Source organism: Pollachius pollachius (genome assembly GCF_949987615.1).
Source record: "Pollachius pollachius genome assembly, chromosome: 19".
NCBI classification, from domain to species: Eukaryota; Metazoa; Chordata; class Actinopteri; order Gadiformes; family Gadidae; genus Pollachius; species Pollachius pollachius.
Genome location: NC_136952.1, coordinates 10,717,801 through 10,730,925, shown reverse-complemented (window position 1 = coordinate 10,730,925; position 13,125 = coordinate 10,717,801). Strand labels below are relative to the sequence as shown.

At 44.1% G+C, this 13,125-nt stretch overlaps 2 protein-coding genes across 2 annotated transcripts; both read right to left on the bottom strand.

The window, feature by feature from the left end:
* Positions 1-407: 407 nt before the first annotated feature.
* Positions 408-6,417, bottom strand: ch25h (cholesterol 25-hydroxylase). The gene is made up of 2 exons (XM_079757374.1): positions 5,913-6,417; positions 408-1,636 (listed from the first exon to the last, which is right to left on the bottom strand). The coding sequence occupies exons 1-2, from the start codon at positions 6,339-6,341 to the stop codon at positions 1,274-1,276; spliced, it is 792 nt and encodes a 263-aa protein (XP_079613500.1). The 5' UTR covers positions 6,342-6,417; the 3' UTR covers positions 408-1,273.
* A 351-nt stretch (positions 6,418-6,768) lies between these two features.
* cUnh10orf88 (chromosome Un C10orf88 homolog) lies at positions 6,769-12,723 on the bottom strand. Its single transcript, XM_079756890.1, has 8 exons — positions 12,335-12,723; positions 11,970-12,170; positions 11,618-11,690; positions 11,012-11,239; positions 10,761-10,889; positions 10,230-10,335; positions 9,912-10,113; positions 6,769-7,843 (listed from the first exon to the last, which is right to left on the bottom strand). The coding sequence occupies exons 1-8, from the start codon at positions 12,490-12,492 to the stop codon at positions 7,624-7,626; spliced, it is 1,317 nt and encodes a 438-aa protein (XP_079613016.1). The 5' UTR covers positions 12,493-12,723; the 3' UTR covers positions 6,769-7,623.
* Between the last annotated feature and the right edge of the window lie 402 nt (positions 12,724-13,125).

The following is a 13,125-nucleotide window of genomic DNA, read 5'->3' as shown; positions in this document are numbered from 1 at the left end:
GACAGACGGGTGTTTTTCATTCTTGTGTTTCTATTGTTTCCGTTAGGAAAGTTACTAAAGTTTTTTTAATATGAAAGAAGTTTCACGGGTCAGCTGTAGGCCTACGGGTTAGTTTGGTTTCATCATATTCCATTGCAGTGTTTTTGTTAATGAACAGACGAGGTGACTCTGCACTCAGGAATGCGTCGTCTAAGCCAATAGCGTCAAAAACTCATTCCAGCCTTCCCTTGTATGACAGATAAGAACCTATGCTGTGAATGTTTGCAAAATATTGTGTGGAAGTAAATGGAAGTAAATTTTGTGTAGCATCACGTTGTACAGGTGATGCACAAACATTATTCTGGTTCAGATTCCACTGTCAGGAGTTTCACATTTTCACAGTTTTCACATAATTAAAGGACCACATGCAATGACTCATGAATATATTGAACTTCCAAATCTGACACACACCTTTAAATCACACCATGTACATGTAACATCCTGTTTCACATTTTGCCAACTTAATATTAGTCAATTCAAATGAAAGAAAAGTTGAATAAACAAATACCTGCATTACCTTTGGCCAGCAATTTGTGACATAAAGCCTAATACACCTTAAAAGGCACAACTTCATGCATTTAATAAGTTATTTTCACCTGCTTATGCTCAATGCTCAATACTTTGAGCAATATGAAAAGCACATGAGAAAATAATTAACTAAATATAATATATATATAATATAATAAATATGAAAAATAAAATGAATATTTATTACTTTATTACTTGTAACACATCAACAATGCTTTGCATTGCTTCCATTGTCTTATAAGATAATGTCTATACTTGGATGAGCCTCTCATAACATGTCTGCCATGTTCCAGCGACAGACCTGAGAACCACTTTTATGGCTGGGGGGCATATACAGATGCTTGACTTGCTCTAGTTGTACTAGTTCACTCTGGTTCTTGTTCTTGTTCCCAGTTGCACCCAGTTGTTCCCAGTTGCACAACTGGGAACAACCTGGTTATTGTTCTTGTTCTTGTTCCCAGTTGCATAGCTTGTTCCCAGCTATGCAATTGGTGTAACCCTGCACACCAATTGCATAGCACATACACAAGTGCAGATCAGAACAAATTGATCCTCGAAATCTTTAAAACAGATCTGGATCTTTGATCCGCACTTTCTTGGTCTAAATTTATTGCCTAAGAGTCACACATGGGAAACTAGCTAACGCCTGACTGACGTTTAGAAAAACAACAGATCTTCCTCTTGGGTCCTGATGGTCCTCTTGTGCCTACTCGGGGTGTTGGTGGTGTTCGTGGTGTGGAGGCTGCCGGAGCAGGGTGCCGGCCAGCCGGTCCCAGTGGGTGAAGTAGGGCGCGTAGTTGGACTTGAAGGTAAGGTGGTGTAGGTCGTGGTGGGGGGCCCCACCGTAGAGTCCGAATGGCACCCAGTGGTGCGGGGCCCAGGGCAGGTCGTAGCCACAGTGGTCGTCAACCGACAGCCAGATGTTGAGCACAAAGAAGGCCAGCTCCGTCAGGGGATGGCAGCGGAGGAGGTAGGGGTTGATGCCCGCGAAAAAGGCAAGGGACAGCATCTCCCAGGCCCCGGAGTGCTCTGTGGTTAGGGCCGAGGTCGCTGTGTAGCTGTGGTGAACCTTTAGGGGAGAGATACAAATATTATTGTTTTTTAACCAAGGTAGAATCTTTATAGGTCTCGCCAGCGGATAAATCTATTCAACCAATCACATTCGGGCATCTCTGTCATGGTCAATTTGTAGGACACAATCTTGTCCCACAAGTTGTAGGGCAAGAGGGAGGTGTGAAAAGCGAGGGTCGCATTTCCTCAGATGCTACCATTTAGCCGTTTACCTTTACCTTTTTTTGCATACACATAGCACCACACTACAAACAACCACACACCACAGTTTAATACACTCCATTTATTTACAACATGCTAGATAATTCACACATACATTTGTTTGTCAACTACCCTTCTTCCTGTCCGTCCGGCAAACTGGTCCATGGGGAACGCGTGCCGCATGGGAACCAGGGCTTTATTTTCTGTTCCGGGACAGTTTATTTGGGTTGCTAATGGCGGGGGTGCTGAGGTAGTGTTTGTACTTCTGAGTGTCATTATGGTTGGTGTGATTTATTTATCAAAGACTGTGTTGTGTGTGTGTGTGTGCAGGAGGTATCAGCCTATTTGCGTTTAATAACATCAAGGTGTGTTGTGTGTGTATAGCAACACTTTCATTTTTGATACCAACTTTCTATGAAAAGGGTGATAGTGTTGCGTTCTTCTTCAAGGAAAGTAGTCTAATCAGGATCGCTTTGAACTCACTTTATTTACTTAAGTATTTCGGTATGGTAACTACGAAGCAGAAGGAGGGGAATTGTATTACGCACGTGCGGAGCGACAAACAGCAATCCTCTCTACCTATCTCTCTCTATGGCTTGCCGGATGTTTCTCAAATTCCTCGGGCTTCAATTCTTGCTTTTATACTGAGTATGCGTGGCCTATAAAACGCACCGGTTTCGCTATTCTCACCTTTCTAAAGGTGCTGCCCTCTGGCTGAAATAGTTATTGCAGCTTATGTGTCCTGCCCCTTGTGGCTATGTATAGTAATTACAGCTTATGTGTTCTGCCCCCTGTGTCTATGTATAGTAATTACAGCTTATGTGTTCTACCCCCTGTGGCGATGTATAGTAATTACAGCTTATGTGTTTAAAATACGTAACAGTCCCTCCTTGGTCATCTCAGATGACCATACTATACGATATTTTAAGTCATAAACATCATTTACCACATCGAAAACATAGTCAAAGTAGGAAAATCATCAATACCACCAACCGAGGTGGAAAAAACTCCAGAGGGGAGAGAAACCACCTCGCGTCCCCCTAATTCTGAAACGGAATTTACCTTGGTGGGTCTCATAGGAAATACAGGTTATTGTCAACAACACAATAGGAAGCATATAACCTGGTTATCATACAATCATATGGTCAAAAGGCACATAGATAAATGCATTCATAGAAATTTGGAGTAATACTTCCTGGTAATATAAATTTTCAGCATGTAAAAAACATAAGTAAAAGATACAAAAACAAGTAGCATGCAAAAACATTAGAAGTAAAAGACACAAAAACAAGTAGCATACAAAAACAAGTAAAATTACGTCAATTAAAATTTCAAAAATGTCTGTAGGCTTGCATAGATTTGAATGGCCCGGGTGATCTTCATGTATTGGTGCGCTGGTACATGTGGGGGGTTTTGGACATTGTGAATGGCTCGGGTGATCTTCATGTATTGGTGCGCTGGTACATGTGGGGGGTTTTGGACATTGTGAATTGCTCGGGTGATCTTCATGTATTGGTGCGCTGGTACATGTGGGGGGTTTTGGACATTGTGAACGGCTCGGGTGATCTTCATGTATTGGTGCGCTGGTACATGTGGGGGGTTTTGGACATTGTGAATTGCTCGGGTGATCTTCATGTATTGGTGCGCTGGTACATGTGGGGGGTTTTGGACATTGTGAATGGCTCAGGTGATCTTCATGTATTGGTGCGCTGGTACATGTGGGGGGTTTTGGACATTGTGAATGGCTCAGGTGATCTTCCTTAGTTGTCCTCAGGAATTGTAGTTCATGTGCCCAACGTTTGTCCCTCCTTGTCAAGGGCGCGGCTCACATAGAGTGGTTACTAGCATATCATGTGAGCCTCCTTCAGGCGTTCATTCATCCACTCGGTCATGTCAACAGCAAGAAACGTTACAAAATGGCGGTGTTGCTTTAAACAAAGAGGTCCTACTCGTTCAAATTGGTGCAATCCCTCTGAACACAAAGTCCTTGGTGTTTCACCCAAGACAGGACGGCGTCGGTGGACAAAATTGAATTACTGTAAAGCGTCCTAATCAGTATTTAGACAAACACAATGCATTGGATCGTTGCCGATGAAGCATGTGTAATGGCCTCCGGGGAACTGAGTCCCACGCCTACGTGAGAATATGCAACTATGTATCCGAGGTTGCGGTTCTAACAAATAACCAAAAAATAGCACGCGAAACAGCATCACGTCTCAACACATTCGAACGAAAAAACCCGAGTATAAGTCTTATCTCGGTACAACCATTAGGTCCATATGGGATGGATACCAAATCAAGCTAACCCATTAACACATTTTGGTCGCTGAAGAAGGGGGAAGGGAGAAAGATGGCGCGTGAGACCATGCGGTACTAACAAACCAAGTATTGCACGTGGAACAGCATCACGTCACAATATAGAGAATAGCGAGAGAATTGTACGTGGGACAGCATCACGTCACAATATAGGGAATAGAGAAATAATTGTGCGTGGAACAGCATCACGTCACAATATAGAGAAGAGAGGGAGAATTGCACGTGGGACAGCATCACGGTACAATCTCTTCAAACGAAAAAACCGGAGGAAAAGTCCACTCGCGGTACAAACATTAGGCCTATATGGGATGGATACCAAATCAAACTAACCCATTAACACATTTCTGGCCCTCTGCTTCTTGTACAGTATTATTTAAAGAAATTTCTATCTGAGTTCTCGCGATCGGTTAACTATGTCCGTTATGCTTTTGTAATCCCAGGGCCGGGACTAGAGAGCGCCGCGACCAGACGGTGGCTCCAACAACTCTTAAACCTAAATATTGCTATATCTAATCCTATGCAGATTCGGTCTTTACGACAACAGGTTCTGCTTACCTTTGTTTGTGGCGCCTGTGAAGAGTTGTAGAGTGTCGCGGTGGCCGCGTGCCTCCGAGCCCCGGGCCTCGGCAATTTCCCAGAACGTCGGGGTCACCAAATGTTGCGTTCTCAATCACGTCGGGGTCACCAAATGTTGCGTTCTTCTTCAAGGAAAGTAGTCTAATCAGGATCGCTTTGAACTCACTTTATTTACTTAAGTATTTCGGTATGGTAACTACGAAGCAGAAGGAGGGGAATTGTATTACGCACGTGCGGAGCGACAAACAGCAATCCTCTCTACCTATCTCTCTCTATGGCTTGCCGGATGTTTCTCAAATTCCTCGGGCTTCAATTCTTGCTTTTATACTGAGTATGCGTGGCCTATAAAACGCACCGGTTTCGCTATTCTCACCTTTCTAAAGGTGCTGCCCTCTATGGCTGAAATAGTTATTGCAGCTTATGTGTCCTGCCCCTTGTGGCTATGTATAGTAATTACAGCTTATGTGTTCTGCCCCCTGTGTCTATGTATAGTAATTACAGCTTATGTGTTCTACCCCCTGTGGCTATGTATAGTAATTACAGCTTATGTGTTTAAAATACGTAACAATAGGCTATTTTAGTTATTGAACAGGGAAACTAACGTATCCAAAACACGCACTTAATCCCTTAATCATAATCCCCTCATACGTGAACAGCTAGGCGTGATTTGAGAAAAGCATTTCGTTTTCACGTGCGGGCAGGACCAGGCGGGAAGGGAGAGATTTTTGTTTGATTCACTCTCCCTCAGCAGTGATTTAAGGAACTCTGTAGCGACGCCATTTGCATCGCCTCACGAATACGCTGCGTTACTATTAATGCATACATTTTTTTACTTACTATAAATTTTATTTACCTCATTTTTTAAATCTATTTTGGGGGGTTACAATTATAGGGGAAACACTGATATTAAAGAGGTTCGTTTTCCATTCAAGAAAACAATCAAACTATTAATATGTCTACTACAAATTCATTCCTTCAGAAAGTCGTTTACATGGGTTTATCCAAAAGTAAGGCATTGGGAAGGATCTAAAGCACAACAACAACTTACCCTAACCCTAAATTGCAGAGCTACCTGCATTATTTATTCGAATCAAAATGCAGAGTAGCTATTGGAATCAGAATAACATCATGTCACGAGGTGCAGGAATGGAACCACTGTACAAAGTCACAAAAACACCCACCTTGTGGAACGTGCGGTACAGCCAGGGGATCTTGTGGTGGAGAAGATGCCATACAAAATACTGGAAGTCAAACAGGAGCAGACAGGCCAGCACGCCTCCAACCAGGCTGGGGACGCTGGGGGCTTCCCTAGGCAGGTGCACCGGCCTCCAGTACCAATGCAACACCGTCAGGGGCAGGATGAACACCAGGTGGTTGTAGAGGCAGAAGGCCAGGCAGCTCTTGATGCTCTTCAGGGTGACGGTGTTGTTGGGCTGGGTCTTGTATCGTCGGATGAGCGGCACCCACACGGAGAGACAGTCCATCAGCACGTAGGGCAGGCAGAAGAAGAGGTAGATGCTGAATGAAAACAGCACGGGGAAGAAAGGCGAGCCCATAAGACCTTGATGCCTGAGGATAAAGTCCCAGGTTGTCTGGAGTAGTAGATACATCTTTGTTACTTTTGTGTAATTTAAACCTTTATCCGCCCCCCCTCCGCTCAGAGATCATGCCTATTAGGTATTGAAGTGAAGTGAAGTGACTTGCTGCAACCTCCAGGTTATAAACTTAGAAGCCCCGCCCCCTTCCCATACGTCAGAACTATGGATGCTGAGGTCAAAGAACTTTAATTACTTCCATACAACTCTAGGTTTGCAATTCACTGAAGAACTTACTGTCGAGCATTCCGCTAGTCAGTGAGTGTAAAAGTATAAACTTACAGCGCCGCCTTGTGGTCAACAGAAGAACCGCGCGTCATGTGGTTTGGAGATGGTTGCATCACTTATCAGGTAAAGGCACTCTCCTCTCATTTAGTATTGCACAAATATATTTTATTCCCGCTGTCGCGGAGCAGTAAACTAAAATGTATGACAGGTAAAATATTAAGTTCCATTCAACATTTTACAGTTGCAGACAATTATTGTTACAAGGCATTGAATGTACAGTCCCACATTAAAACCAACAGTTCACATTTGGCATGAAAATAAAACGGGGTCTACTTCAGCACACTTGAAGTACTGAGGTTTGTTTACGCATAAATAGACTTTTACATTTAGGAGTCTATGTATTTGGGGCTTTTACCCAAAATGCTATGCTCAGTTTGAGAGTCTTGCTAAGAGACACAAGGGTTATTTAGTGACACATACACGTTAGCATTTAGTTATCCCATGTACTCCATCCTGTTAATAGCCTTCAAACCAACACATCCTGGCAGAACTTTGTTGAGCCTTTCGTAAGCCTGTTGGTTGGAATCCTTATCTCCAGTATCAGTGCTTTTCCACATAGACCTGATGACATCCTTTGTTCTAGAGTTCAGTACAGTAAAATACAACTTTGCGATTCCAACTAGACAGAGGGTTACTGGAACCCAGGACCTTCTGGGCTCAAGGGGGCAGGGCCGTGGTCTGGGCTGCTACGCTACCCTCTCACCCATAGCAACACTCTATACCAACACGCTTCGTTTGGCCGTGGCTCATCTTGGATTCAAGGAGCGCACATCAACCACTGATATGAATTCACACTACAAATCAGCTGTTAGATATTTTTTGGCGTGAACTTTCTTTCCTAAAGCAGGAGCTTTCGGTGTCTGTTTATTCCATCCCCTCTGGGTCCCTCTGGATAGCTTGGGTTAGCAACATGCTGGTCTGAATCCGACTGTCGTTCGAGATTAAAGCAATAGTCTTGTTAGCCTTTGTCCTTTCTTTCCCTCTGGGGGCCCCGTCTCACTCCCCGGTCTCACGCCGTGTGCAGCGGCTCCAGAGACGGCACGCCGTCCCCCAGTTCGACCCCTGCCTCCGTCGGTCCGGCTCCCAGGCCCAGGGCCGCGGCAGCGGGCAGGGCGGCCAGCAGCAGCCGCTCCAGCTTCAGCTCCAGGGCGTCCAGCCGCCGGTCCACGTGCTCCTTCAGCCTGCGTTCCATGTCCTCCAGGCGCCGCTCCATCGCCTCGTCCAGCTCCCTACGCGCACACACACACACACACACACAGACACACACACACACAGACACACACACAATGCCAGGCTGATCATCATGAAGGGAACATTATATTCCGGTGAATTCCACTGGTTAGCTACTCAATCTGTTATCGATTGCTAGTCTACTCCATCAGATGGAGGGAGGAGATAGTCAAGCGGTTAGGGTGTTTGACTCCCAGTCTAAATGTTATGGGTTCATACCCCAATGGCTGCACCGTAGGCAGCACTGCTAACAACTCCTTACCTCTACATGCTCAGTAGTGGCACTGTGCTGAATCATAAATATCAGACGAAGGTTAGGCCTCCTATCGTGTATTAGACACATATACAGCAAATTGTTAAGGTGTTAGGTAGGTACCAGAATATGTTAATTATATTAAAAGTATATGTGCAGGGTAATCTATTAAACAAAGGTTTTTCTTATGAGCCTAATGACCTCCAAAACCAGCAAACCGTAAACTTCACGGTTTACTGGTTTGTTTATCGTAAAGTAAAGACTGTGTCCAGATACAATTACTCCATTCAGTCCATCCTCGATCAGCAAAATCAACAGTGCAAAAGCCTCAAAACGCTTGTGAACAACAACACTTATTAACAACCACAATGCCAAACATTTCTAGAAGAAAGCCTCAATCAAAAGAGAGCTCTCTGTAGATTTCCATCCTAGTATGTTGCGTCCCCCAGTATGAGTAAGAGACCTACCGGCTGAAAGTCGCGCTGACGGTCTGAGATGGACTGGAAACACAAGGGACGTCTCTAGACTTCCCACTTTCTTTCATTTTCTACCCCTGACAAACGTTTCCATTCATCAGACTAGTGGGACATTGTTATAATGGATTCCGCTGAAACCAACTGCTAGGAATTGACTATCTAGACGAGAACCAACGCTTGGTAGTGTTTGTTTAGGTTATTCTTTTAAGTAAGTGTTAATAATTTTTTGTAACTATATTTATCATAAACATTGCCTACCAATTTAAGCCACTGTGTCAGTAGCCTTCTCTTCAGTGCTCTCTGGCTGCATGGTGGTTGGTTTATGGCCCTTATATAGAATCCACCAATGACATTTAATTGGTGGCCACATTAGCAAAACAACAAGTTAATGTCATCGTCAAGGAAATTCATCAAGGAATCCAAAAAACATTTAACTGAATGAAAAAGGCGTATTATTTAGGTTTTTAGCCAATAAGTAAGTAACTCACGCAGTAGCTTATGGTGTTATAGTTTTTTTCCGTTGACTTGAGTTGATGACCGTTGACAAACCGTAGACATCAAAAGTCCTACCCTGAAGTGATAACAATTGAATCGGTTGTCTTATTAGATGAATGGGTCTGTTTGTTCCTTGTATACTCGGATCTGACAGCAATCTGACGGCCTCTGTGGGAGGACTCGCACACACCGACCAAATATCTAAAGCTCCAGGCATGATTTTGTCCTTGAAAGATTGTTCAAATGAACTTAGTATATGTAGTATAGTTTTCATTGGGATCATAATACTAACTTGAAGAGCATTACATACGTATACATATTTAACCTGGATGAATGTTGACTTGTTCTGTGTCACTAAAACTGTATAGCCATCACCCTTCGGCGACATCTTAAGTACCACTATATTAAGCAACTTGTCACAAGATTCTGTTCGTCTAGGACATATTTATAAGAAAAAACAGCATCAGAATTCTACTTATAGAGTCCCGTCTACTGGAGTTAAACTGAAAGATAACGGATCCATACTGCCTGGTTGAGGTGTTCGATTCTCATTTCTCAACTATACTGAATGTCCAAAGTACATACAAGAATGTATGAACTCACATGCAAGACACTTTGAACAAAAGTGTCCCTCAAATATAATAATATGATATAATAATTATGATAATATAATCTGACAAAACACATTATAGTGTTACTGGACCCTATTCATGGTGGAATAGTTTATTTTGTGTTAATTTGTTATGAAAAATATATTTTTTTACATAACCTATGTTAAAAAAAAATAAATAAAAAAGTACCAAAAAAGAACAGAAAACTCGTTTTTCGAACTGGGCCACCAACCAGGTTCCGTTCTTCGCTGCGTCGTCCAGCCTCAGCTGGGTCACCTGACCGCACACGTTCTGCAGCATGGGCAGGAAGTGAGCGGGGGTGGGGCCCAGCTCAAGGCCGCCACCACCACCCCCGACACGGCCCGGGGCCTGGCCGTTCAGGAAGTGAGACATCATCTCTGCAAGCTGGGCTCTGTCGATTGGTTCCTGGGCGTCTGGAAAAACACAGAGATGGTGCAAACTTCCGAATTGTATTGCAACTTATGTTGCCTGCCTTACAGCCAGTCTGAATAATATTTTTTAGGGAACCAAAGCAAGCACCGGCCCATACTTGTATCCTGAGAGTCTCCAGGCGATGAGGAGGGAGAAACATCCGAACCCAGAGCTCCGTTCTGGGCCGGGGGAGCTGGACCCCCTGGGGGCCGGGTAGCAGGAGGCTAGGGGACAAGAGGGTCAGTGACTATCCAATGAAAAGCCACATATGTCAATATATGCTGAGATATATGTAACAAACCTAAATTTACACACAGCAGCTTTTGTGACCATAATAAAAAAATACAATAAGATAAATCAATTGTATTTGATCGCTTAATCACGGTTACTTCAAAGGCCCTCCCCCTAGTCCTAGGCTATGTAATGGCATGACCAAACTTTTACTAGGCATGACATGAAAGAATTGCACATTATTTGGTTTTTAACACGCTTTAGTCCAAATGAATGTAGCCTGAGTGACTTTCAATGGGCAATGTGCAGGTATATTTCATATCAAATTGCTTCATACTTTGCCCACACGTTCATTTATTTGGGCTGTCAACCTGCCAGTTGCGGGTCAACATTATGGGCTGACCAAATGGATCATTACCATGCTGGTCGGTGGGAGGGGTCCATTCTGGACCATGGCCAGGGGCCCGGCGCCGCCTCCAGCCAGGGCCGAGAAGGCACCGCTCCCCATCAGGAGGGGCAGCAGCCCACCTAGAGCACTGGCCTGGTTCTGGACAAAACAACCACGACATTGTTTCACAATCAGTTCAGAATTGCACCCACAGCACAGTTGAAAAGGAGGCATTGAAATTGTGACGGAGGCTGTCCAGTGAAAGCCTGGCTCCACCTCACCTTCTGCTGGACGTTCACCATGTTCATGAGGCTCTGGGCTCCGGGAGAGAGGCTGGAGCCCAGCTCCCCCATCAGGGTCTGGACCCGCTGCATGTCGATGCTGGGGCCCAGGCCTAAGCCCAGGCCTGGGGCGGGGCTACAGTCTGTATGAGGCGAGGGACCCTGGGGCCGTAGGCCAACCAGGATACGAAATACCGCAACATGGCTCCTCCCGCCCAGGGAGAGAAGCTAGAGAGGGGGTGAGAGGGAGGAGGGGAAGAAAAGACGGGAGAGTAGGGATTAGGTGTGAATTAATTCACACACCAGGCCTCACATTGGTGGAACACTGAGAGGAAACTGATTAGACACAATGGGCTATTCTACTGCTTGACTCCCAGCCTTAAGGTTGTGCGTATGATATCCTGGGTTTAGATTTTTTTGCGTGGTTCAATGCCTTTGAAGCTGCCAGAAGGCCTAGGCCTCCATCTTAATTCCCAGACAGCTTGTACTTTAGTCTCTCTCTCATACAGTCTGGAAAAAAGCATCAACCAAAAAACACAACAGGAGAGAAGGATAGCCACTCCTATTAAATAGAGACAAGGAATCAATTCCGTTATATTAACCAACCTTTACTTCGCAGGATACACATGGGGATTCTAGTATCAGGTGCGTCTTATAAAACGGTCCCCGGTCTTCATCACTAGAACAAAATGGAAAGAAAACAGGTCACATCAGCAGCTTTCTGAAGCACAACACAAGTATTCCTATCCATTCATTGTGTGTCCAGAACACTTCTCAAAGAAGAGATGGTACTATTGTCATGCTAACAAGAAAATTCCATGTGAATGTTGTCATGCTACATTAACAAATGCTCCCCAATGGCTTAAATTGTATCTCCTGGCTTCAAGGCTTTTTTTAATCGACATTCGGCATGCAACTTCGTCAAACCACATTGGCCACGCAGTTAGTTTTTGGTTACCCGTTAGTCTCTATGCCGTTATCCCTTTCCCCTCTACTGGTGCCACAGTAGTCCCCACTCTGGGAGTAGACCTCGATGGTTCGGGCCTCGCTCGTCACCAGCAGGCTGGTGATCAGGGAAGGGGGCTGTGACGCCGAACACAGTGAAATGACGCAAGGAGAGCCCTGTTCCCCCTGCTCCAACAGCACCAGACATGAACCCCTAGGTCGGAGAATAAAAAGATATGGGTCAAGTAGTGTGTGTTAGTGTCAGTCATGTAGAATATAACCGAGAACCCATGACCAGATGTCACGCCATGAATATATCATAAGCATTATTCATGTTGTATTCCGTTAGGAAAGTCGCGAGTGTTTCAATAGACGTACCCGTTTGTTGTGGCGCTGTCTAGGTCAGTGAGACGCTTGTCCTGACTGAGATGAATGGGGAGAAACAGCTCAGACAGTTTCTGTTCACTTCTGCAAGCCCATGTCGAGTGTCCGCTCACCATGGATCCACCTGTCACCGAAGTGTCGACATTTGCCATTTTCAAATTGATTTAATTGAATAAAGTCTAGAGTCTACAATTGAAGGAGTATCTCATAAGGTTGACTGCAGTCGTTGAATGGGAAGTGTGTTGGTTAGCAAACTAACATTAAACTAGCTTGCCAACCCCTATAATAATCACATACTGAGATTTCTGTGTCGGGTTATGTCTAAATTATAGTTTTATATTAGAATACATTGATATCTATGTCTACAAATGTGTCCCTATGTCCATAAACCCATAGTCTTCCGATCACGGTTCGCTCGCAGTGAGCAAGCCAAGCTTGGTTGTGGTTGTTATGGGAAGACGTCATTCGGAAGCGACCTCCTCAGGACCCAATGTAGTGGACCATCGACATTCCTGTCGTAAATGTTGTTATCATGTTACAAACAATTAACATCTAAACATAGGGTTTGAGACAATAACAAAAGCTCGGATGCTGGTTTTCTAATTAATAAATCGTTTGACTAAAGGGAATCAAGTGATTTAATTAACCATTGTGATGGAAAAGTATTTAAAGTATTCTTCTAATATAATAATAATTATAAATATAATAATAATATATAATATATTTGTATGCATATTTATATTGTAATTGCTTATGATTTTGAAAGGATTCCACAAGGACCTATA